General features: G+C 52.9%; 3 protein-coding genes and 1 non-coding gene across 8 annotated transcripts in view; 1 reads left to right on the forward strand and 3 right to left on the reverse strand.

Moving 5' to 3' along the window:
- Positions 1-14,301, forward strand: part of LOC122382640 (WD repeat-containing protein 44-like) — a 28,396-nt gene extending 14,095 nt beyond the window's left edge. For all 4 annotated transcript variants that reach the window (XM_043368271.1, XM_043368261.1, XM_043368252.1 and 1 more), the window contains 7 exons: positions 1,555-1,704; positions 2,026-2,148; positions 4,114-4,245; positions 9,956-10,117; positions 11,354-11,469; positions 12,076-12,203; positions 12,947-14,301. In XM_043368271.1, the coding sequence (XP_043224206.1) occupies positions 1,555-1,704; positions 2,026-2,148; positions 4,114-4,245; positions 9,956-10,117; positions 11,354-11,469; positions 12,076-12,203; positions 12,947-13,284 (1,149 nt within the window). In that variant the 3' untranslated portion in view covers positions 13,285-14,301. The remainder of the gene's footprint in view (positions 1-1,554; positions 1,705-2,025; positions 2,149-4,113; positions 4,246-9,955; positions 10,118-11,353; positions 11,470-12,075; positions 12,204-12,946) is intronic.
- Positions 3,911-3,983, reverse strand: Trnav-cac. The gene has a single exon. It is a non-coding gene; the product is annotated as a tRNA-Val (tRNA).
- On the reverse strand, positions 5,501-9,209 carry LOC122382652 (proclotting enzyme-like). Its single transcript, XM_043368285.1, has 3 exons — positions 8,652-9,209; positions 6,878-7,751; positions 5,501-5,685 (listed from the first exon to the last, which is right to left on the reverse strand). Exons 1-3 carry the CDS (start codon positions 9,064-9,066, stop codon positions 5,682-5,684), a joined length of 1,293 nt encoding a protein of 430 aa, XP_043224220.1. The 5' UTR covers positions 9,067-9,209; the 3' UTR covers positions 5,501-5,681.
- A 1,018-nt stretch (positions 14,302-15,319) lies between the features above and the next one.
- On the reverse strand, positions 15,320-23,342 carry LOC122382658 (CTP synthase 1-like). 2 transcript variants are annotated; one of them, XM_043368308.1, is made up of 2 exons: positions 23,004-23,342; positions 15,320-18,564 (listed from the first exon to the last, which is right to left on the reverse strand). In XM_043368308.1, the coding sequence occupies exon 2, from the start codon at positions 18,511-18,513 to the stop codon at positions 16,528-16,530; it is 1,986 nt and encodes a 661-aa protein (XP_043224243.1). In that variant the 5' UTR covers positions 18,514-18,564; positions 23,004-23,342; the 3' UTR covers positions 15,320-16,527. The 2 variants fall into 2 exon arrangements, with proteins under 2 accessions (XP_043224243.1, XP_043224234.1); XM_043368299.1 differs by lacking the exon at positions 23,004-23,342 and adding an exon at positions 22,368-22,818.
- Between the last annotated feature and the right edge of the window lie 526 nt (positions 23,343-23,868).

The raw sequence follows: 23,868 nt of genomic DNA on the forward strand, positions 1-23,868 counted from the left end.
CCGCCCGGCCTGCCCGACCTGCCAGCACCGGCAGAGGCTACCCCAAGGCCGCCAGGCCTGCCAGCACCGACAGAGGCGACAACGTGGCCGCCCGGCCTGCCCGACCCGCCAGCACCGGCAGAGGCAACCCCACGGCTGCCCGGCCTGCCAGCACCGGCAGAGGCGACCCCACGGCTGCCCGGCCTGCCAGCAACAGCAGAGGCTACCCCAAGGCCGTCCGGCCTGTTCGGCCTGCCAGCACAGACAGAACCCCGCGACTGCGCGGACTGTCAGAACTGACAGGGACGAAAACATGGCCGCCCGGCCTGCCAGCACAAAACAAAGCGACCCCACGGCCACCCGACCCGCCAGCACCGGCAGAGGTGACCCCCACGACCGCCCGGCTTGCCCGACCTGCCAGAACCAGAAGAGGCGACCCAAAGGCCGCTAGGCTTCCCAACCACCCAGCACCAACATGGGCGACAGCCGACAACGTGGCCGCCCGGCCTGCCCGACCTCCCAGCACCGACAGGGGCAACCCCAAGGGAGCCTGACCTGCCAGCACCGAAGGAGGCGACCCCACGGCCACTTGGCCTTGCAGCACCGGCGGAGGCGACCCCACGGCCGCCCGACCCGCCAGCACCGGCAGAGCTGACCATACGGCCGCCCAGCTTGCCCGATCTGCCAGCACCGAAGGAGGCGGCCGCTCGACCTGCCCTACTTGCCAGCACCGACAGGGGCGACCCCACGGCCGTCCGGCCTGCTAGCACCGGTATAGGCGACCCCACGGCCTTCCAGCCTGTCCGACCTGCCAGCACCGAAGGGTGCGACCTGACGGCCGCGATTGCTAAGCATGAAGCATGAAGTCTTAGCATGAAAAGTCGTGAGCTATTTCGAAAGGCATCTAGGCATCCGAAATGGAGAAAAGACGTTTTCGTCCTGGCGTATTTGAAACACCGCATATTCGCCGATACCATAAGATCTCGCAAGCAAAAGAAGCGTAACTACGTAGTTACGCTTCTTTTGCATTTCGCTATGGAGCCGCGCGCTGCACATACGGTTGCCGGACTGGAGTGAATGTAGTTACGCTTTTCTTCCCTACATGCCTCGCTGCAATTTGAGCATCGAGTGAAAAGCAAAAACACCTTACACCATTTTCTAGCAATATCTTATATGCCACGTAAAAAATATTTACACTGTTAGGTTCAGTGCAGTATTGCGAACAGTTTGACACCAAGTTTTCTTTGATTGTTTAAGAACCGACGATAATACAAGGTAAAACGGAAAAATCGCTCTCCTGAAAAATCGTCAAAAGCGAGTTACGCTTCTTTTCCTTTTCACGGCAGTGTTAAACTTGTTCATGTGGGCTGCATCGTTTTTTTATTGTGTCCTTATTTCATTATTTTTATATAACCAATAACCTAGGGATGTTAGGTCGGGGTTAGTTTTTTAATACTCTTTGGCCGGCTCTCCTGGTCAAATCTGCGTCCTTCCACCATCAGTTTATTATGTCTGGCGGCTGTGTGCAGTGTAATTGTGCGTGTGACGACTGCTGATTCCATGTCCTCTCGCCAGGAGTCTCTGGTGTCGCACCACTCGTCCGAGGAGCCGCTGGCCTCGGTTGACGCCACTTGCGAGGAGGAGGCCTACGCTCCCTTCATGTCACGACCGCTCTGCAAATACACGGGTCACACGGCCGACCTGCTGGACATCAGCTGGTCAAAGGTAGGTCTGCTAGTCATATCAACTGGCCAAAAGTTGAGCGCCGCCTCCAAACTGCGCCTGAGTCGCTGGAGAGATAGTTGGATAGGCAGTGATCTGATTAAGTAAGGTGAAGTTAATTTTTCGTTGAGCAAATCGTGAAAAGATCGTTTCGGAAAACGTCTGGAATTCTGTATGTTCCATCGTCAGCACAATTACGGACCACGGTCTGACTTCCCCATTTGTAATTCACGTAAACAACCTCTAGTCAACGTTGCCGTAAACCCCAATAAATGAACCTCCTCTCATCTGCAACTCACCATTGTGTGTCCCGTGTCGTTGCAGAACTACTTTATTCTGTCGTCGTCAATGGACAAAACGGTGCGTCTGTGGCACATATCGCGTAAGGAGTGTCTCTGCTGCTTCCAGCACATCGAGTTTGTCACCGCCATCGCCTTCCACCCGAAGGTAAGAAGGGTGTTGAGCAACTTAACCAGTATAACGCCTTTTGGGGCGACTAACGGAGCGAGCGAGAGGGTGGGCCTGGCACGTGCCAAATTTCGAGGGGGTACCTCCAGCTGAATTATGCACGGCACCCTACTAACCGGTCTCTGAGCACAATCGGCCCAGCCGTTCTCGAGATCTGGAAGCGGCACCCTGCACGTGCGCACGTGCAAAATGGGTCCCAACTGACTTGTGCACGGCACCCTTCTAACTGGTCCCTAACCGTGTACCAAATTTGAGCACCATCGGTCCAGCCGTTCTCGAGATCTGGAAACGACCCCTGCACGTGCGCACGTGCAGCAGCACCCCAACTCTGGCACATGGATATGCAGTGCCTAGTGGGTACCTACCTACATGCCAACTTTCAGCACAATCGGCCAAGTAGTTACCGAGATATTGCAACAATTACAAAACGGACACCTCTTCGTTTTGCACGTGGCACGTGTATAAGGGGTCACCCACATGCATCGGGAACAGTCCAATACTTGGTAGAAGGAATGAAGCTACCCTACAAAAATTACGGCGTGTAAATCGGTCAAGTGGTTGCTGAGATATAGGCCTCGCAAAAGCGTCCGCACGGCCGGCCGGCCGGCCGCTCATACTCAGAAATTTCCGTGCTTCGCTCGCTCCGTAATAAGGGTGTTATTTTGCCTAGTGTATTTTCTGTAAGTACATATTTCACCTGTGCTTTTAACAGCTAATGTTTTGATGTGTCGTAAAATTGCTGGACTCAGCAAAGAGATGTATCTATTTACTGGAGTTCTGCGGGTATAGATTATACAGGGATCTAAGCTTTCAATAATAATAGTAGCTTTCATTTCAACCTCTGAGTAGTACCCGACAGTCAGCTTCAATCAGGTCCAGAGAATCTGATCCTGTTCAATTATTTTCTACTTAATAGCCAGCACTTATGCATAATCTCCTGTTCAACTGACAGGCTTGCCATTCTTCCCGATCATTAACCCGTTTGACCAGTCACCGATAAAGGGGGGGGGGGGCAGCAGGGGACTGGTTGGGGCAGTGAACCGGGAAGGGATTTTGTAATGACTAACGACAGATATGTGCAGCAGAACACATTGTCTGAAACGCTGTGCCGGGCCTAATCTGTGAATTTGCGGGTTATCTCAGCCCCCGTTCACGAGCTCCAGAATCCCTTTACCGTGACGTCACTACGGCGGTAGAATCTCCCTTCACCCATAGGCATGCATACAAATTTCGTCATCTTTCGAGCGAGCTGGAGAAAAAAAAAGGATTATGTGTCATCAAAAGTTGTACCAATGTAACAATGAGTTCGCCTCATTACGATAAATGGGGCTGAAACTAAAAAATGGGGCTATATTGAGCCAAAATCAGCAATTCAAATGACCCCTTCATTTGAACGTGAAGGATTTCCTCTGATGACGTCACCACGGCGCCTTTATTTCCCTAGTGAACCAACCTGAGTAGTAAAGGAATCTTGGGTTATCTGCCTGCATTGAACCTTGAAGTCCTCTGTTGCTAAGCAATGTTCACGGCTTTATGTTACGTGCGGACTAGGACAGGTGTTGTGTTCGATCTGGCTGATAATGCCATTTTTTGGTAGCATTGGGCTGAGTATGTTGGAAAGGATAAGTCTGTTTGGCGGACTCATTTTAGTCCCTGACTGTGTCTGATTTGGTTTGGGGGTGTTGTACGATGATCTACAATGATGACCTGCGAATGACCCAAGATGACCATGGACAAAACGTGTTCCCGCCCGGGATCGAACCGGGGACCTTCCGCGTGTGAAGCGGACGTGATAACCACTACACTACGGAAACGCCTGGTGGGTTACGCGGCAGTGACTGTTGAGGCTGATGTTCGTGGTAGCCTCTTGCACTAGTAGGCTTCCATCGTTATTGTCCCCCTTATTGAGCTGCTTTTGCTGACACGTAGCCTCATATTCTCCAGGACGATCGCTACTTCTTGTCCGGCTCGTTGGACGGAAAGCTGCGGCTCTGGAACATTCCCGACAAGAAGGTGGCGCTCTGGAACGAGCTGGATGGCCAGGCCAAGCTGATCACCGCCGCCAACTTCTGTCAGGTGAGTCTGCGAGAGGATGACGGTGAGCGCCGCGGCCCGCGACAAGCCATTCTGAGCTCAATGTGCCCACATTTCCCTCATGCCTTTGCGCCCATCGTTACGCAATCATCTCGCATCCTTGGCTCAGCCCGTTCTAGCCATCTAGCTAGCCCGTCTAATAGAAATAGAGTCGACATCTTATCCCTCTTTCCATGGGCATTCATATTTGTAGTCTCCCTTCTTTTCCTCCACGGGAATGCTTTTACCTTGCTACCTGCTAAAGGTTTTGGTAAATTGCCTTTCTATTTTAGGCAGTATGAATGCTTTTGCACAACAGTGGTTGTAGCTTTTTGGAGCCGCTCGCATCCTCGTCAGGCAATCGAAAGCAAAACATCTGCATGCATGTTTAATAACACATCTCGGGAGTCGGGGAACTACGCCCCGAATCTAAGGAAACTGTTATTTCTTTTCCTCGGCACGTCATTACACATTCCAAGACGCATCGGTGCTTGAAACTAAAGCATGCGACGCGTGCAGCGTCAGCTGAGAACGCGTTATTTTGACGTCGCCTGAATCAGTATGGCAACTCTTCATCAGACTTCCCAAACAAGAGGCCGATAGACGCCTTCTCCACCTCGAAATAGTTTTTTTTTTTGCGCTATTGACCTTTCCGCCATTTGGGTATGCTAAGCCGTCTTGGAGACCTTATCCCGCGGGGAGCTTCGAATTTGCACAATGCACAATCCCCAATTCTTTCTGGTGGGACATTCCTGTTGCTTGGGAAGTCCGATTAGCTAGTTTTACCACATATTATCAGGGCAGCAGAATCCACACATGGCCTTACAGGCGGAAACCGGTGTAGTTTTTTATGGATGCTTTAGATTTTAGCAGGATAGGATGATTGTTTTGCGTCCCGCCGACTGTTTCCTTCAGACGATAGCAGGTGGTTTCGCCCTTTCTGCGGTCCTTTGTTGTCAGCAGTTTTCCGTGGGGTAGCCCGAGCCAAGCCCGAGCTGTCGGTGTGATCGCATGGCCAGCAGCGCTAGTTTTCTGCGCGAACCTTTTTCTGAGCTATTCGGCTCGAATTAACGGCACAACCGAAAGCGGCGGCATTCAATTGAACTGCCGTTGCATTCGGCCATTACACATAGATGCATTGTTTTCTTCAGCGCCTGTTTTATTTGTAAGTATTGCCATTTCACAAGGTACGGTCTTGTGAGTCACTCTCCTAGCTGAAACACGAAACTGCTTATGCCACACAAATGCCATCCATTCCTTTACGGATCATATATATGCACGAGAATGCCCATTGAAATCTCAGCACGGAACACTTGTTGGAAATGCAATACCAATGTAGGGAATTGCATTAACTGCGCCACATACTACAAATGTTAAAACACTTCAGGTCAATAGATGCTACATGAGTTATCGCACTATAAGGCGGAGACGCGACCGCCTTAACCCGCGCGGGGCTGGGGGGGGGGGTAAATTTTACCCCCCTTCGCGAATTTTTGCGATATCTCAAAAACGGCGGCGCGCAGCGCCGCCAAACTTTCAGTACCTTTTCTTACATCAATTTGACACGTTCCCTGAAAATTTGAGCGAAATCCGTCGGAAAATTTTTGAGAAATTGACGTTTTAGTGACGTCATGTTCGCCATTTTCGCCTCAAAAACGGCAAAAGTTCAAACGCCGCTTACATCTTCATTTTTAAAGGAATCAAGACGTAACAAAAAAGGATATACGTAATTCTACTTTGTCTATCAAATGGCTATCTCGGTTTTTTCGAAATTTTGGATTTTGGCCCAAATTTTTTCAAAAAACTGACTTTTTTGGGAAAATAGCTATAAAATCCAAAATTTTGAGTGTATCGAAAAAACCGGAATATATGTCAGAGAATTAGTCTATGTGCACCTACACACCAAGTTTTAGAAGAATCGGTTCAAAAATGTGGGAGTTATTCAAAATTGTATGACGTCACGACACACAAAAATTTTGAAAAATGACTTTTTTGGAAGTTCTAGACCTCGTACGGAAACAAAAATAGCACCATTCGATTCGCCGTGAAAAACTGCATCAGATAGACACCTTTTTAGGCCTTAACAACCAACTTCAAAATTTGACCTCATTTGACCTGACCTTGACCTGACCTCGGCCTGAAATTCATCCAGAGGTGGTCCATATCACTTATTGAGTGTGCCTATTGAATTCTATGAGTAAAATGACCCATAAAACATGTGTCGCACATGCCCTTTTCTATATTTTGTTTTTGGTGACCTGACCTGACCTGACCTGACCTGACCTTGACCTTGACCTCTGAATGATATTGTATGCAACGAATATTGTCTTGGTAGCCTAAGAACACGTTTTGGGCGATCAGTCTCAGTCCATGACTCCATTCTTCGGCAACTACGGTGCAAGGCCCATACTGTAGGAACTTGCAATTTGTACCCTTGACCTGACCTTGACCTTGACCTCAAACTTAAAATTAAGTACATGTTTTTAGTTGTTCGTGATGAGATCTTTCGATTGGCGTTTGAATTTTCCAAATCGGACCATTAGTTCGGGAGATAACAGGGGGGGGGGGGGTAAAATTTACCCCCCCCCCCCAGCCCCGCGCGTTCGGCTGGAGACCCCAGCCCCGCGCGGGTTAAACGCTCGTCTGCTTCGCCTCCTCAAGCATCTCAGCGGTGGTGGTTTCGATGAAGTCCACGTAGTTGTCGAGTCGGAGCGCCACCTCGGGCTGCTGCTGCTGGCAGCCGGAGAGAAGGCGCAGACCGACCAGCCGGCTGGGGCCCGGCCCGGCGGTCACCAGCGGACCGCCCGAGTCGTGCGAGCACGGCGCGTCCTGTGAGCGCACCACGCACACCTCAGAGCTCTCCATCAGACCCTGGGGGAAGATGAAGCCGAGGTGCGGCAGGCCCTCGAACTGCTGGCTGCAGACCTGCAGCGGCGCCACCGAGGCGCTGTGTCTGGCCAGCCGCCCGCCGCTGGCCGTCGCCGTGGGCTGCGCGCCGCCCAGCTCGCCGGAGAGGTCAAACGCAGCGGCCACCAGCAGGGTGTCGGCTGGCAGCGGCTCGCCCTGGCGCGGCAGGCAGACGGGCCGCACACGGCGGGTTACGGTCGCCGGACGGTCCAGCAGCAGCAGAGCCAGGTCATCACGCTGAGCCGGCTGCTGGAAGCCCGGGTGGATCCTCACACTCTGCACGGCAAACTCCTGTGTGGCGCCGTCCGTGTCGGTGGCTAGGTCGTGCTCGCCGAGCCGCACCGCCAGTGAGCCATGCGCGCTGCCGGCTTCCGCGCAGTGCGCCGCTGTCAGGACCACCTTCTCAGAGACGAGCGCGCCGCCGCACAGCCAAGCCAGCGGTCCCTCGGCGGTGCGCAGGCCGACCAGCGCCGTCCACGGAGCGGTGCCCACCTGGACCACGCCGCGCGGCGGCTCGGCCACCGGCAGCTCGCGCTGGTACTCGCCGCTGCCCAGCAGGAAGAGACGCTCCGGGTCGGTGATGCCGCAGCTGCTGGAATCGGCTGTGGAAGCGGCCGTAGAAGCGTCAGTAGAAGCGGTGGTGGAAGCGTCAGTAGAAGAAGTGGTGGAAGCGTCAGTAGAAGCAGCGGTAGAAGCTTCAGGGGCGGGGGTAGTAGCGTCAGTAGATACTACAGGAGCGTCAGTAGACACCGTGGGGACGTTAGTAGAAGCGGTAGTAGAAACTTCGGTAGGAGCGGCGGTAGATGCTTCAGAGGCGGTGGTAGGAGAGTCAGTGGGAGCGGCAGTGGACGCGAGGGTAGGAGCGTCAGTAGAAGCCTTAGCGGGGACGGCAGTAGGAGCGTCGGTAGGCACTGTGGGGACGGTTGTAGAAGCGGCGGTAGATGCTTCAGGGATGGGAGTAGGAGCGTCAGTAGGATTGGTGGGAGCGTCAGTAGGCGCGACAGTAGAAGCGGGGGTAGGAGCTTCAGTAGGCGCAGTCGTAGGAGCGTCAGTAGACACTGTAGGGGCGTCAGTGGGAGCGTCGGTGGGGACGGCAGGGGTCGTGCTGGGAGCGACTGTAGGAGCTGTGGTTGCGGCTGCAGTAGAAGCGGTAGTGGGGTCGGTGGTGGACGCGTCAATAGGGGCGGGAGTAGGAGCGTCAGTAGATGGGGTGGGGGTCACAGTAGGAGGATCCGTAGGAACAGTAGGGGCCGTAGTTACTTCAGAAGTAGCGGCTGTAGGAGCGGCGGTCGGGCCATCAGTAGGACCGGATTTAGTTGCTTCAGTAGGTGCGGGGGTAGGAGCGTCGCTAGAAGTATCAGTAGGTGCCGAAGTAGGAGCGTCAGTAGAGGCGGCAGTAGGGTTTGTACTTGGGGCATCAATAGGTATGGCGGTAGAAGTGTCAGTAGAAGCTTTAGTAGGGGCCGCGGTGGAAGCGTCAGTGGGGAGGTCAGTGGGCGTACCAGTATGTGCAGCGGTGGGGGCGTCAGTTGATCCCTTCGTGGGGGCCGGTTCCGTTGACGGCAGGGTCGGCGGCTGTGTCGGCGGAGTCGGAGGCTGTGTCGGCTGAGTCGGCGGCGGGGTCGGCACCTCCGTGCTGCTCAGCTGCCCCAGTGTGTCAGGCAGGACGTCGCTGAGCGCGCAGCAGACGATGGGGTCGATGGCGTCGAAGCGGCAGACGCGCGGCCGCAGTGTCAGCAGCGAGCTGAGGGTGGGGAAGGCGGCACACCGGCGCGCCGTCGCCGACACGCACAGGCCCGGCCGGCCGTCACGGGTCTCACATCGGTCCGTCGGGGGCATCTCCGGGAAGAAGATACTGGCGGCGTGGGCGCAGGGCACGGCCGCCAGCACGGCGGCCACCAACACTGCGAGACGCATATCCGTGAGCTGTGCAGACGACGAACACAGGAACACTGAGGTGCGGACACAGACAAGGACGCACTGACCCGACACGTTAAGTCTCGTTGTCGGAGCGCCGGCGGAGGTAGCGCACCTGGTGGCGGTCGACACGGGAGTGGGGCGCTGTCGGCGGCGGGCTGCCCCGGCACCCAGCTCCTCCCCTCCGTGGAGCGCCGCGGGCGCCGCCAGGACAGAACCGGTTCCGCGACTGTGCGGCGGCGGCAGCAGTGATGACGACCCAGCGGCGGCACACCGGTGCTAAGTGTTCAGCTCAAGGCTGAGTCTGTGATGAACAATGACCGTAGTTCTGCAGATTGATTCGAGACGGCAGTTACATAGTCCATCGACGCCCGTTCATGAGACCCCAGTCTTGTCAGGGACTTGTGTGTGGGCATTGCGCATGTATGGGCCACGGCGGCAGGTTTCTGATCGGCTGGAAGCCCGTTTTCATGATCGTTTATGGATTAGCGACGATGTTTTGTGTGCTGCCGGAACTCTTTAGTATGGATGAGGCGGGAATTCCAAGGGCGATTGTATCTCCAACGAGGCACGTGGGCCTCGTGTAAGTAACGTGGCTTATCATTGATTTATAATATCGGACTAATCGATGGTAATTATCTTCTGTATGAGACGTCATTTTTCTTTGCTGTGCTTGATTAATTACTTTGTTTTCATTGTATCCGTATCGTCATCACATCACTGAATGCTGTTCGTCTATCGTCCATGTCGTGTAGCTTAGAACATACCGCGCGGGATAGGTCGCTTTCTCAGCGGCGACGCATAGCACAGACCTCCCACCGTTACGTTTCCAGGGCGGTCATTTCGTCTCGATGGAATCCCACTGACCCCCCCCCCCCCCATTTCACAGGGCGGTCGGTTCGCGGTGGTGGGATCGTACGACGGCCGGTGTCTGTTCTACTCTACCGACCAGCTGAAGTACCATACCCAGATCCACGTGCGTTCCACCCGAGGGAAGAACGCTCGCGGACGGAAGATCAGCGGCATCGAGCCCATGCCCGGCGAGGATAAGGTATGTACGGCGGCCAAGCTCACGTCACCTGTGGTAACTGAAGGTTGATGGAACCGGCAGTAATGAGTTCAAGTTGTGGTAGCTGAGGCTGATCACATTCTATCCAACTGAGGCTAACACCGGCCACTCGATAGCTAACCCAGCACGAATGTTTATTGCAAAAAATGTGAGAACAATGTTAGCCACGATATAACACTATTCGGTAGGCTGGTATTTCAGAGGCACTGACGCTGTTATTTCCACCATAATGCTCACCTGGTCAGGAATGATAGCAGTCTTTCCGACGTGGTTTAGTCACGCTCCTCGCAAGTTACATAATTTACAATGCTGTATTGTGCTCATTGTTGTTTGTGCATTGTGTCCACAAGGATTACAATGTGCTGATAATATGCCTTTGTTTTGTGTTCGATTTCTCTCGTTTTAAAACCATACTGCAACGCGCTGATTAGTTGGGCCGAACCGGCAATCAGAGTGGGTGTCATTGTCCTTGAGGGAAACGACCTGTGGTTTGGTGCATTCATTACCCGCCCAGATTTGTGGCATGGACAGAAGGGCACAGGTGAAGGGTCTATCGGATAGACACTGCAAACCGGTTTGTTTCATGGACTGCAGATGACTTCATAACAGAAGCTCGTCAAACCGAATTTCGGTGTCTGTATTCTGATTCATTCTGGGCTCGGGTGATATCCACATTCAAAACGGGTGGCATTGTGAAACACGAAACTGTTTGTGATGCGTGCGTTAAATGCTCGTACACTGGTGTTCAGAATCTTTTAGGTGGTTTGAGCCCTTCATTATCTTATTTGAGAACCTTAGTCGGCAAGAACAAGTACCCACCCAAGTCTCCATGTTTCGGATTCCCCACAATCTGAATTCTGTCCTTTAAATCATAGAAACATCCGGACATTGCCTTTGTGTTGTCAGGCCCGAAGGCCACCGATGACTGGGGGATTATAGATGTCACAGGATGAGCTGTTCTGGTGTTATTAACCGCATGTTAAGCATGCGAAACACAATTGGAATTTGGACGTCAGGCTATATGAAAAAAAAAAGAAATCGGGTTGCATCAGTTCTTTATCGAAGTCTACAGGGCAATATATCTCTCGCTTCATCCGGGACTCGATGGTATTGCATATTCTTATACCGGTATTTGATTTTTCTGCTCACCGCCACTTCACCTCCAAACTCACTGAGTTGACCGCTGACCTGACCTCTAACCGCACTTTCTCCGACCAGATTCTGGTGACGTCCAACGACAGCCGTATTCGTCTGTACGACCTGCGCGACCTCAACCTGTCGTGCAAGTACAAGGGCTTCACAAACACCAGCAGTCAGATCCGCGGCAGCTTCAGGTCAGTGACGGTGCCGAGATGCCGTCAGCGCCGCCACTGAGAGCGGTGTGCCTCGGCGTGGAGTTTTGACCGTGGGACTATAGACACAGTGGTTCTGCTTGAGCTCCTGTGGTGACCCTGAGTGGTGTGTGGGATCTATTACTTTGATAAGATCTTGCGGAGCTACAATGCAAATGGTTCGTGTCAATGTTCCGCTGTGGTAATTAGGTTTGATAATGTACTCTATTGAGCTTCAGTAATTACGTTGCGATAATGATAACGTACGACCGGTAAAGCGATGATGAGGCCGTTTGGCCCGAACAATGGTCGGTTTGAACTACGGTGGTTGTAAATTCATTTCCGCATTGGCGATCGTGGAATACCCATATCTTGTTTCCGGGTAGGAAGCAAGGTTCCATTCCATACTTTCTATTTCATGGAATTGGTTTGCGCCTGAACTTCGCTGTTCCCTTGTTGGCTTTTTGATGTTGCATGACAGGACGTTTTTAGGCAATCTTTTTCAATCTAATTGTTCACTGCTGGGCTGCCCTTCCCTTTTGTATGACGTCACCTGTGTTTTTCTAACGCCACTATACGTGTCTGACGTCACACCTGTGCCCCCGGCAGTCACGACGGCAAGTACATCGTGGTGGGTTCCGAAAACCAGTGCGTCTACATCTGGAAAACCCACCACGACTACTCAAAGTTCTCGTCGGCGCGGCGCGACCGGAACGACTTCTGGGAGGGAATTAAGGGTGAGTCACACGACGGGGAAGACCGGTTTGAGGGGGCGGGGACAGGCGGGACACATCAGTGATGATTATACAGTGATTTGGAACGTGAAGTGAATGGCAAGTAGCGATGTATCGGCCCTCATCAGCTTCAGGTGTTGTTGATGGAGTGGAATTTCCAGAGTTTTCCGGTGTTGTTTTATTCATCAGTTTCCTGGACGTTGGCCTAGTTTTATTCCGCGGTCAGCTGTGGTTTCGTTGAACTGTGAGCTGCTGGGCCTATGCTGAAAGGTCAGAACGGGTTAGGATGTGGTCAGGTCGGGTGAACCGCGAGGGGATAAAGTGGTCGGTCTCTACTTCCGACTTTGCTCGATGCATCCTATTCGCCTTACCTATCTCTCAGTGGGCTTTCCGACAGGAACTTCCTGGACGCATGTGACCACTGTTTGTTCGCCTCCGGTGCCCCAAAACTAGTCATTGCTTTCCACCGGTCTCCTCAGTCACTAGAACTGGAAAGTCAGGCTGTTGCGGGAAAGTCGTTGCCCTGTTTTTAGTAGCATGACAACCGGTCTTGAAGATATGAACGTTCCTTGTGACCTATACTGTCTCCCTTTCCTTAGCTCACGGGACGCAGGTGATTGATTTTGACTCCCTCCTCTCCGCCAGCTCACAAGGCGCCGGTGACGTGTGTGACCTGTGCTGACCCCTCTCTCTCCCTCCCCTACTTGCCATATGACCTGTACTGACACCTCTCTTCCCCTCCCCAGCTCACGAGGCGCAGGTGACGTGCGCTCTGTTCGCGCCTCACCCAGACCTCATCTTCTCCCACGTTGACGGCGAGCTGACGCGGCTGGAACAGGAGCGGGGCGAGCGCGGGTCGCAGAGCTCGGCCAGCCCCGACCCGACGCCACCCGCCGAGGACGCCAAAAAGGACTCACTCGACAAGAAGTCGGTGGGGAGTGGCGGCACGTCCACCATGGGTTACGTGCTCGTCACAGCCGACTTCAACGGCATCATCAAGGTGTTCCTGAACCGGACGCGGCCGAAACACAGCAGCCTGCCGGCCTCGGCGCTAATGAGAGAGGCTCCGGCCACTCCGCGGTGAGGGGGCGCCCGGCTGGCGGCGGCGCTGAGCGGGGCCGGCGGCGACGGGGTCTGATGGTGCTATATGAGTGTTTGGAAGTATCACAACTGTCTCATGCCCTTCCATAGATGGTGTGTGTGTGTGTGTGGAGAGGTATCTGTTGGTCAGGTCTGAGTGCCCGGGTCTGATGTGAGATAATCGATTTTATTTATGCTATACATTGCACTGTGCTGAGTCAGAGCCATATAACAGCTGACGAAACAGCGTCATTGTAGCCGGTGCTATCTACCACAAACCACCACATATAACCTTAAATCCTGTCAGATCATGACGTATGCACGCGGTCTTTGAATGTCTTCAGACTACAATTATGTGTGGTTTGCACACTGGGGACCAGATATGGGTGTATCTCAGTTCGCTGCCGGTAGGCATCATTCGGTGGCCGGACAGGTTGTAAGATACCTTAGCCGGATCCCAGCCCGCCTCATTGGGCTAGACGGCACCGAACAGTCCCTATGGAGTCGGACAGATGGAGCTCGCACCGTGTGGCCAGTCTCGCACAATGGGATGTGAGGAGCCGCGTCCTGTCATGTGCGGGTGTGTGTTACACAGGGCTACGGGCTACAGTACGAAGTGTCTGGGTTCGTAGCTACGTCGCATATTGGGTGATTATACGTACTGCGAGTCCACAGGCTGAGCTTTACATTGTGATTGACAACTATGCAGGCCGGTGAATGGCGTACAGAGTTATTTATTCTTGTCATTGTATTTAGATGCGCGATACTGGGTTTGTAACGTCTATGAACGCCGAAGACTGTACTGTATCACTACCATAGACGCGTATTTAGAGTCGCGTACAATGGTCCGCAGCTCAGTCAGTTCGGTGTGTCGAGTGCTCGGGACCAGGCACTAACCCTGCCGCACTGAGGCATCCTATTGTTTTCGCTATGCCTTCTGTGACAAACAGAACGCTCCTCTAGTGATCATGAGCCCACCTGCTGTTGTGATATATGCTTTGAATAAATAGAGCTGTTCTTATGGCTGGTGTTGACCTCGGGAATAAGGACCAAAACTATAAATAAACCTCGCGCCAAACTAGAGCCAATCTGCATTGAGGACACTATGACAACGAACATGCCATTGTTCTGTAGGGACATTGAGGCGGCAGCGGTCTGTCAATGGGGGCGTCTGGAAAACCTATGGGTCAGGAGGGCTGTGCAGCACAATATCAGTGAACCGCTCACGGGTCGCGCGTGTTCGGGCGATCGGAGTCCAGACTCAGGGCCCTGTTTCACCGGTGATAGCAGCACGCTGCTATCACGTTTCGCGAGCTGACGTCATGTCATGACGCCATACTGTTGACGTGATGGGCAGTTCTGGCGCATGATTGCCGCGACCTTGGCCGCGGCATTAAGTGACGTATGAGCCTCTAAAAGTGAGAGTTTACGCAGTCATGATAGTATATTTATTTTTAATATATATATTTTTAATATAATGTATTTAAAATAAGTTGGGTTTAAGGAAAATTTGGACGTTAACTTCGAACCTTTAGTTGATGACGTAAAACAATATTGCGGCAATCGTGCGCCAGAATTGCCCCTTACGTCAGCAGTATGACGTCATCACATTACGTCAGCTCGCGCAATTTGATAGTAGCTTGCTGCTATCACCGGTGAAACAGGGCCCAGAGAGTACCCAGTACCCACCCAGTATGGTTTCCTGCCACGCCGTCTGGCGGCAGCTGACCGAGACTCGGCTTATAGCAAGCACCACAGTATCGTCTGGCGGCGCTTATCACCCCCTACCGACCGGGCCCCTCCGACCGGCGCCCGGCCGGGGGCGAGGTCACCCGTCCGGGGCCGATGGCCGGCATTCTCGCGACTGACTCGACCCTCCCGTCTCAGCTCAATCGGCTCGGCACACGGCTGGTTACCCCGGCAACAACGCGGCCCGCAGATAACTAACTGCTCTCACTGAGACAAAGCAGACAGGCAGACAGACAGACAGACAGACAGACAGACAGACAGACAGACGGGCAGACGGACAGACAGACGGATTACGTCGCCGGCCATGCGGCGTGCCAGCCGGCCTTTGTTTATTGAATCAGATGGCACTGGTCGGAAATGGGGTTGTTCGTACGAGGAAATGCCTGCAGTTCTGCAAACAACACGGGACGGCCTCATTCCAAGAATGTCTTAGAGCATCACGTCATGAACGGTTACGTGGAGGGTAGATAACGTTCGCGACGTCTTCTGTAAACAGTCCTACGCCTGGTCGGCAAGTAATGACACAAGTGCCGGCACTGACAGTCGGGGCCAAAAACTAACGTGTCATATATCTGAGCCAAGGAAGCGCGCTTCAGTGCTACGTTGCCGAGGGAAAAGGGTGACGATTACGACGTTCATCAAAGTACCTATGGCAAATATTGCCAGGATTCGGCAACACATCAACAGCCAACTAGTGCAGGCTATTCTTTTTAGTGCACAGCACGTCAGCACTTTTTCTATCTGCAATACCTAAAATATCATTTCAGAGCGTTGACGCAAAACTCGACTAAAAGTTACAAAAATACGTGTTGGCAGTCGTAAAGTGCCTTCACAGTAGGGTCAAAACGACATTTTTGCCCTCGCTCAAAATAAGTTTTTCCATGAATTGCTGACACATCACGCCGCTACTGCCTGAGCCTTTACTGTCTGAGCCTTACAAAGTGAACAAACACAACTTCAGGACTATCAGACCATCACAAATATCAATCAGAACATGGGTAATATCATTCCGGAAAAACCAGAGATGCCGTTCTTGAGCTGAGTCCATCGAAAACGATAAAGGGCTGAGAACCCTTTCCTAAGCCTCACAGTTGCTTGCAAGAAACGCCAACAAGAAACGCACATTCGGAGCTAGTGAAATTTGCACACATTTTCACGCATGAGACAAAGAAAGCGGTATTTGAACAGATATTTGTACTAACCGAAAAAAAGATGAACTAAAACCACTCGGCTCTTACAGGATTGTCGAATCAATTGCAACTGCTAAGTACATTCTCGAATACCTCCGCAATCCGCATGCATGGCACTTACAGGTAGCATCCTCGCACTTAGTACGGAAAACTGGCCAATCATCTCTCTCAAACTACCGACACGAATTCAATTCACAGTCACGTAGCCTGTCTTGCTGAGCAGGGCTGCTCCCTGTGCGCCTCTCGCTGTCCCCAGGAACGCGAGGCGCCCCGGCCTCGACCACCGCCGCCCTAAGATCATTGAACTCCTATGCAGACGCTGCTGGGGCCGGTTTGGCCGCCTTCGCCGCCGTCTTCTGCTCGCCGGCCGCGACTGCAGAGTCTCCAGCGCCGACCAGAGGGGACTGCGCGGCCGCTGCCGCGGCAGCCGCCGCCTCCTCGCTGCCCCCAGAGCTGCCCTCAGAGGCCGCCCCGCTGGCCGGCGTGTCACGCGCCCCCTCCGTGACCGGGGTCATACAGCCGGTCACGGCCTGGCTCAGCTCTGCCAGCTCCTCGTCGGATGAAGTGTCACCAGTGCTCTCCCGACGGTAGCGCGATGTCAGCCGGCGACCCTTGGCCAGGTAGCTGGTCAGCTTGCCGCAGGCGGCTAGCACGAGACCCAGGTAGGGTGGCGAGGGTCGCGTTGGTCGGGTCAGGTACTCCGGGTGGAACTGAACGCCAATGAAGTACGGATGGTCTGGCAGCTCGACTATCTCCATTCGCGTCGCCTCTTTGTCCTCGGCCTGGCCCACGAAGTGTAGCCCGGCCTTTTCGAGGCGCTCCACGTAGACCGGGTTCACCTCGTAGCGGTGCCGGTGACGCTCATCCACGCGTGCAGTGCCGTACAGCTGCTGCAGCAAGGACGGCTTGCCGTCCTTGAACTCGGTAGCACGCCGGCCCAGCCGCATCGTGCCGCCCATCTGGCCCGTGTTGTGCTCTGGCATGTCGATGATGAGAGGCTCGGAGGTGTCCTGGACGAACTCTGTCGAAGTGGCGTCCTTCAGACCGACCACGTTACGCGCGTACTCGATCACAGCCACCTGCATGCCGAGACAAACACCCAGGAAGGGTTTGTTGTTGACGCGCGCCCAGTGAATGGCAGCCAGCTTGCCCTCGACGCCGCGGTGGCCGAAGCCGCCGGGCACAAGGAGGCCGTCGGCGCGGCACAGGTGACGCCACGCCTCGTGGTAGCGCACCGGGTCGTCCGTCTTGCAGGCATCCTGGAGATGCTCCGACTCGACACACTGCAGGTCCAGCCGGCGGCCGGCGGCCAGCGCCGCGTGCTGCAGCGCTTTGATCACGCTGGCGTACGAGTCTTGCAGCGACGTGTACTTGCCGACCAGCGCAATGGTGACGGTGCGTCTGAGGTGGGCGGCGCGCTCGGCCAGGTCACGCCAGCGCGCCATGCAGCGACGCGGCTTCATTCCTGTGGGCAGGCGGAGGTGGAGGCACTCCTGCAGAGCGTGCAGAACGCGCTCCTCGGCTAGCATCACCGGCACCCGGTACAGCGTGTCCACGTCGTGCAGACAGATCACCTGGTGCGGCGCCACGTGACAGAAGTTGGACAGCTTGCGCTTCACCTCCGGCCCGATGGGTTTCTCGCTGCGGCAGACGATGATATCGGCGTACAGGCCGAGACCGCGCAGCTCGCGCACTGACGCCTGCGTCGGCTTAGTCTTCTGCTCTCCAGTACTGGACGGCTGTGGCACCAGCGACACATGCACACAGCAGAAGTTGCCGCGGCCCACTCGGAACTGAAACTGACGGAACGCCTCCACAAACGGCATGCCCTCGATATCTCCGATGGTACCGCCCAGCTCGATGATACAAATCTCCGGCTCGAGACCGTCCACAGTGACCGGTTTCCTGGCCACGCACTCCACCCAGTCCATAATGGCGTCGGTGATGTGGGGAACCACCTGCACCGTTTTGCCCAGGTAGCGGCCCTCTCGCTCGTGGTTGATCACCTGCTGGTACACCTTGCCGGTGGTGATGTTATTGTCGCGGTGCAGCGTCACGTCCAAGAAGCGCTCGTAGTTGCCCAGATCCAGGTCCACCTCGCCGCCATCGTCCAGAACGAACACCTCGCCGTGCTCGTAGGGAGAGAACGTGCCGGCGTCGATGTTGATGTACGGATCGATCTTGATGGACGTGACGCGGAAGCCGACGGTCTTCATGATGGCGCCGATGGAGCTGGCGATGACGCCCTTGCCGATGCCACTGATGACGCCGCCCGTGACGAGGATGTACTTCATCGTGACGGCCGAGTGAGAGTCGTCCGCCGATTAAACGCCGTGAGAGGGGACCTGGAAAGGAGAATGAAGGGCTGCGAATTTATCTAAAACAAAATTACCCGATGCCTAACGGTTGGCCAGGCAGGATAACACCGATAGTAGACCGCACGGACCACAAATAGAGCAGTTGGAGCACGGCCCTAGCGTATGCCTACAGTTTCTACAATTGGACCACACTTTGCCCAACTATCTGGCGTTGCAGCGCTCAGCAATCGCCAGTGGATGACTGCCGATATAGGTACGCACCGAAATGCACATCAATTAGTTCACATATCTTTAATTGAGTAATATGAGACACATGCGATGAGACCATTTCAGCCATTATTCCACCTATCGCAGGCGCGCTCATCTGAGCTCGGCTCAAATTACCGGCAGCATCAAATAACTTCGCACGGCCGAGCGCTGAGCCGGAATCTTGCCAGTTGCCACTGACTCGCATTCGGAACCGAAAGGTCAAATTCCAAGCCACTCGCCAGTGAGCTAATATGCCATTATACAGCATACGGTTCTGAGGCGGCATACCGTAGGAATGCACACATCAGATTGTGTATTAACTCAGGCAACCTGAATCGCTCTATTTCTGGAAAGCTATCAAAGTGAGTGTATGAAATGTTTCTGCTATGCTCGGAATCTCAAGACTGGGAGATGTGGGCAGGTCGGACTGCGGAGCCGTTTATATACGCATCTTAGATCAGGGCGCCAGGGCACAGCAACAGGGGCGTGCGGCGCAGTTGGCACACTGCCCTGGCTAGGTCGGGACAACAATGGGACCCGTCACTGGTCTCTAAGCGATTCTCTTCGTGTTTACCACCGCACAGTAAATAAGGTATACGCACAGTAAACAAGGTGAACACATGGTGTGATCGAATAACAATGTAGAGACACCAGACAGCAATCCCGAGCCCTTTTCATACATTATTCTACGCCAAAACATTTTTTAGTTCTGACATTACAGCAAAATAAAACACATTTGTCACAGCCTCACTGGTTAAATGCTGTCAAGATACGAGTGCTGCTGAGTGCTGACACAGACATCAAGACACAGAACAGGATCAAGTTTATCATGATCTCGTCAGCGCGGGATAGATCGGTCGTGTCGTGACTCGTGATCAGGGTTGCGGAGCCGCAGCCGCAGCCGTGAAACAAATAGCCCGGAGCCGGAGCCGTCAAAGAAGGAGGCGACTCCGGCTCTTTTTTTTTTGAAAGAGAAAAAAAATGTTAATTAACCTACAGGGTGTCTCAAAAGCTCGTTGACAGGTACCAGCCATGCTTTTTCGTCAATAATTCCGAATCAACAAGAAATTCAATGTCGAAATTTTGCATGGGCATTGCTTAAGACCGTCCTTAAGCGGTGTCATTGTTTTCAAATGCATTCGACCCTTCATGAGCTTACAAAAAGGGTTCATCTCTAACCATGGGTCAGGCATGAAAATGGAGGTTGCAAAACCGGGTAGGCTGAGAAACTCTCTGCTTCAGGAGTAATGGGAATGGTTAAGTCAGAGCTGACACATGGCAAACTGTCGGCCAGGATGGGTACAACATGATGATCATTTAAAAAATGGTGGCAAAAATTTTTGAAGGGCGAAACCATCCGAGACTTACAGCGTTTTGATCGACCCCCGTACGTCAGCTAGGCTCGTGTGCCAAAAAGCAGCTGAAAATGCGGTCATAACTTTTGAGAACTGGCAAGAAGCTCACAAGTAAAGGCTACCCAGTTCAAAAATAGCAGGTCATCGCAAAATAAAGACAAAGCATCGTTTAAAATTCTTCATAATATCTGAAGTGCCAAAATTTTTGGGAAAATAACACGGAAATCGTTAATGTCAAGGACACTTGGCCCCAAAAAAGGTAAATAAATGTAAAGTTTGATCCTAAGAAGTTTCACGTCGAGGCAGATCTGAAGCGAATAGCTTTCTTTCTTTCAAACACGAAAACCCGACAAAACCACATGATAGACAGGCTTGGGCCGTTTACAAAGCAAAAGCTGATTACTCCGAGCCGGAGCCGGAGCCGCCGTGACATTTCACCCGGAGCCGGAGCCGATTTTTTCTCCGGAGCCGAAGCCGTCTGAAATTTCCACGGCTCCGCATCCCAGCTCGTGAGCCCCGACTGCAACGGCTGGAATTGTGTTGACGAGTCGCACCAGCTAGGCTGCTAGGGTAACAAATCTGCACCAGCCCAACCAACTATAACCAACTATGATAATAAGCACAAGTCCGCACAGAACAAGAACAGAAGTTGCTACTAAAAATATAGGTATTTGCACTTTGATGTGAAAACTGCAAAGTCAGGACAATTATTCCCTGGGTCATGACGGCTGGCCGACTCCACTGTATCTTCTCATTCATGCTTTTTTTAGAGCGGTGATGTGCCTACAAAGCAGCTCACCACAATGTCATCTTGGGACCTGGACCACTCTAACTCACCTGCTCAACTTGCTCTGTTTCAGTTCCCTTGGCATCAGAGTTGGTAGCAAATTGAAATAGATAGAGGAAACAAACAAACAAACAAACAAGCAAGCAAACGACAAGAGAAGGGACCCGCTTAGAAAAAGCTAGCAGAAATCGTCAGACATTCACGGACATTCAGGACACAGGATGAGAACTGACCTCCAAACAGGGAGATGAGCCCACAAGTGCCAAATGAGTGAAAAAAGTGCCAAAATGAGACGTCACTAACTGACGCAAACATCAGGATTATCATAATTAACTTGACTAGCTCCGTGCAAAAGCTGCGCCAAAGTCATATCACGGTGAAGGTCAAGGTCAAGGTAACTGCGGTCTCGGACTTGACCTCAATCGGCAGCGGTATCCCGCAGGGGACAGTTTTGGGACCAGTGCTCTTCATCGCTTTCGTCAACGACCTACCTGGCTGCATAGAGAGCGCATGCACGGTCTTCGTTGATGATACGAAGGTGTACGTCGGAGCTGGCACCGAGATAGGCCGCAGGAAGCTCCAACAGGATTTGGACGCAATGGCGACCTGGTCTCGCAAGTGGAAGCTGCCATTCAACCCATCCAAGTGCACAGTGCTTCATCTGGGCAGCCAAAACGTGTGGGCGCCGGGCGGAGTACACAATCGAGGGTGCTGCGTTCGAGACAGCTGACATGGAAAGGGACCTGGGAGTCCACTGTCCAGATGGGCAAACTGCTTAAATTCAGGGAGCAGACAACAACCGTCATTGGCAAGGCCAACAGAATCCTCAGCCTGATCAAGCACAGCTTCAACCACATCAACTCCAGGACTTCTTCTGCTGTACAAGACGATGGTTCGCCCACCTAGAGTACTGCAACCAAGTCTGAGGGCCGTTCAACGCGGCCGTCGTGAGGTGAAGTGGGTTCAGCGATGGGCTACAGTCTACACCCCTTGTCCCTGAACTTTGGCACCTGCCCTACGAGAAACGGCTGAAGAGTCTGAAACTTCACTCCCTCCAGTACCACCGTCAAAATGGAGACATGATAACCATGTTCAACATCATGCATGGATGCTCCGGCCTGGACAAGGACGACTTCTTCTCGCTGGCCCCAAGTACACGCACCCGCAGCCACCGACTGAGGGTAGCCAAGAAGTCAGTGGTCAGCCGCGTCCGGCGCAACCACTTCACCACCGGGTTGTGTCGGACTGGAACGCCCTATGGCCTATTGGAATGCTTACCGAAGAAAGATAAGAGAAAATACAGTCTGCTCGTTTCTGCTCGTTCAGTCTGCTCGTGCAGTTTCTTAACCTTGCTAATGCAAATGTAGAGTTCCAGCCAGCAGCCTCAAGCCTGTTAGCTATAAATTGAAATGCTAGATGCCAAAGCAAAAGATGCTTACCTCCAGAGGCGAGATAGCTCAAGCTGGAAAACGTTAGCCACTTAGCTTAGGACAGAAACACGTGACAGGCTCACAGGATAGTACAACTCTTGCCAACTGATTACACTCAAATGCTGGGAATGCTGCCAGCGGCATGATGTTGATGTCAGACACCGAAAGATCATTTTGGTTCTACTCCTGCTCAGCTGGCATTGCTGGTAGCCACTATCACCGTAGTTGCCATAACAACTTGCATTTTCTTGAAAGACGTTTGTGTTTTTTTGTATGTTTTGGGCTAAAAAGCATGATAAGTTCCAGGTGAGAAATTTCAAAGCAAAACTTAAGCTAAATTAACGTCGATCTAGGCAGAAACTCAAAAAACATTAACCCATTTCAGGTGCATTTTCATCGTACGCCAAAAGTGAACAGGAGCGCTGTTCGGCAGCCGGCTATTTTGTGTGCAGGGTATGACGTATTTCGCGAGCCGACGTCACAGGCGGTGACGTCGGCTCGCGCGCGAGCCGAGCGCCAACGACAAACTAACGGGAACCCTCGGACACCCTCGGGGCATAAACCGCGGAGTAGCATATTGAGCGAGTCTTATAAGGAAAATTCATATATTTTCGTTTCTCAAATGATAATCAGGGTGTCTCTTACCTTGTTACATATCATTTAGGCTTACCTAACACTTCAGTTGCCAAATATCTGCAATTTATTCAAGCGAAGGTATTTTCAGTAATTATCAATGGTATAGACCGAAATCTTTTGAATAAAAACTCCAACCAACAGAAATAAAAATAACTTAATTTATTCCAACCATTTCCTCCAAATAAACAACATAAAAACTCACTTTTACACACATCATTCATAATAAAGCATACTAACACGCCGCTTTCGACAATTGCGGCGTCGAGTGGCGCGCTGCTAGCGCTCTTTTTCGATCGCAGAGACCCTGGGCCCTGTTTCACCGGTGATAGCAGCATGCTGCTATCACACGTGTCAAATTGGGTTTCCATGGAAACATCAACAAGCCATGACGCCATCAATCTGTGTGATGTCATCAAATATTGCTTGCAGCACCTTCACGGCCGTGCGATCAAGCAAATGTATCAAACGCAATTCAACGAGACAGAAACTCTGTTCCAAACGCAGCTCACGGATTACACGAAACGTCATTAGTGTGACCTCATCACATTACGTCAGCTCGCGCAATTTGATAGTAACGTGCTGCTATCACCGGTGAAACAGGGCCCTGCACGCGCGCGAGCACACTACGTCACGTCCGGGGGGCACAGGTACATGAAAAATCGCAGTGACGTAACACTTTTCTCGCTTCTCATTGGTCAATAGCCCGTTGCCGGGGTAACGTGCACGTATGTGAGCGCGGGCAAGAGTACTAGCCGGCCGCCGATCAGGGCTAGGGCTGGACGGTCGTCAAGTTGGATGTAAGTGAATCCTAATCTATAATCTAAGATTCTGAATCAGGTGAGCCCCTACGATTTGGACCAAACTTGGTCAGTGG

This window comes from Amphibalanus amphitrite, unplaced genomic scaffold, assembly GCF_019059575.1.
Source record: "Amphibalanus amphitrite isolate SeventyFive unplaced genomic scaffold, NRLGWU_Aamphi_draft 000012F_arrow, whole genome shotgun sequence".
In the NCBI taxonomy this organism is placed as follows: domain Eukaryota; kingdom Metazoa; phylum Arthropoda; class Thecostraca; order Balanomorpha; family Balanidae; genus Amphibalanus; species Amphibalanus amphitrite.

What these genes read in the sequence shown, in the direction of transcription:
- LOC122382658 (XM_043368308.1), bottom strand. Translation starts at nt 18,513, where the DNA reads ATGAAGTACATCCTCGTCACGGGCGGCGTCATCAGTGGCATCGGCAAG.
- LOC122382652 (XM_043368285.1), bottom strand. Translation starts at nt 9,066, where the DNA reads ATGCGTCTCGCAGTGTTGGTGGCCGCCGTGCTGGCGGCCGTGCCCTGC. An exon ending in CCCCACCGCTGCACATACTG is followed by an intron (nt 7,752 to 8,651) that starts GTACGCCCACTG and finishes CCGCTTCCACAG; the next exon opens with CCGATTCCAGCAGCTGCGGC.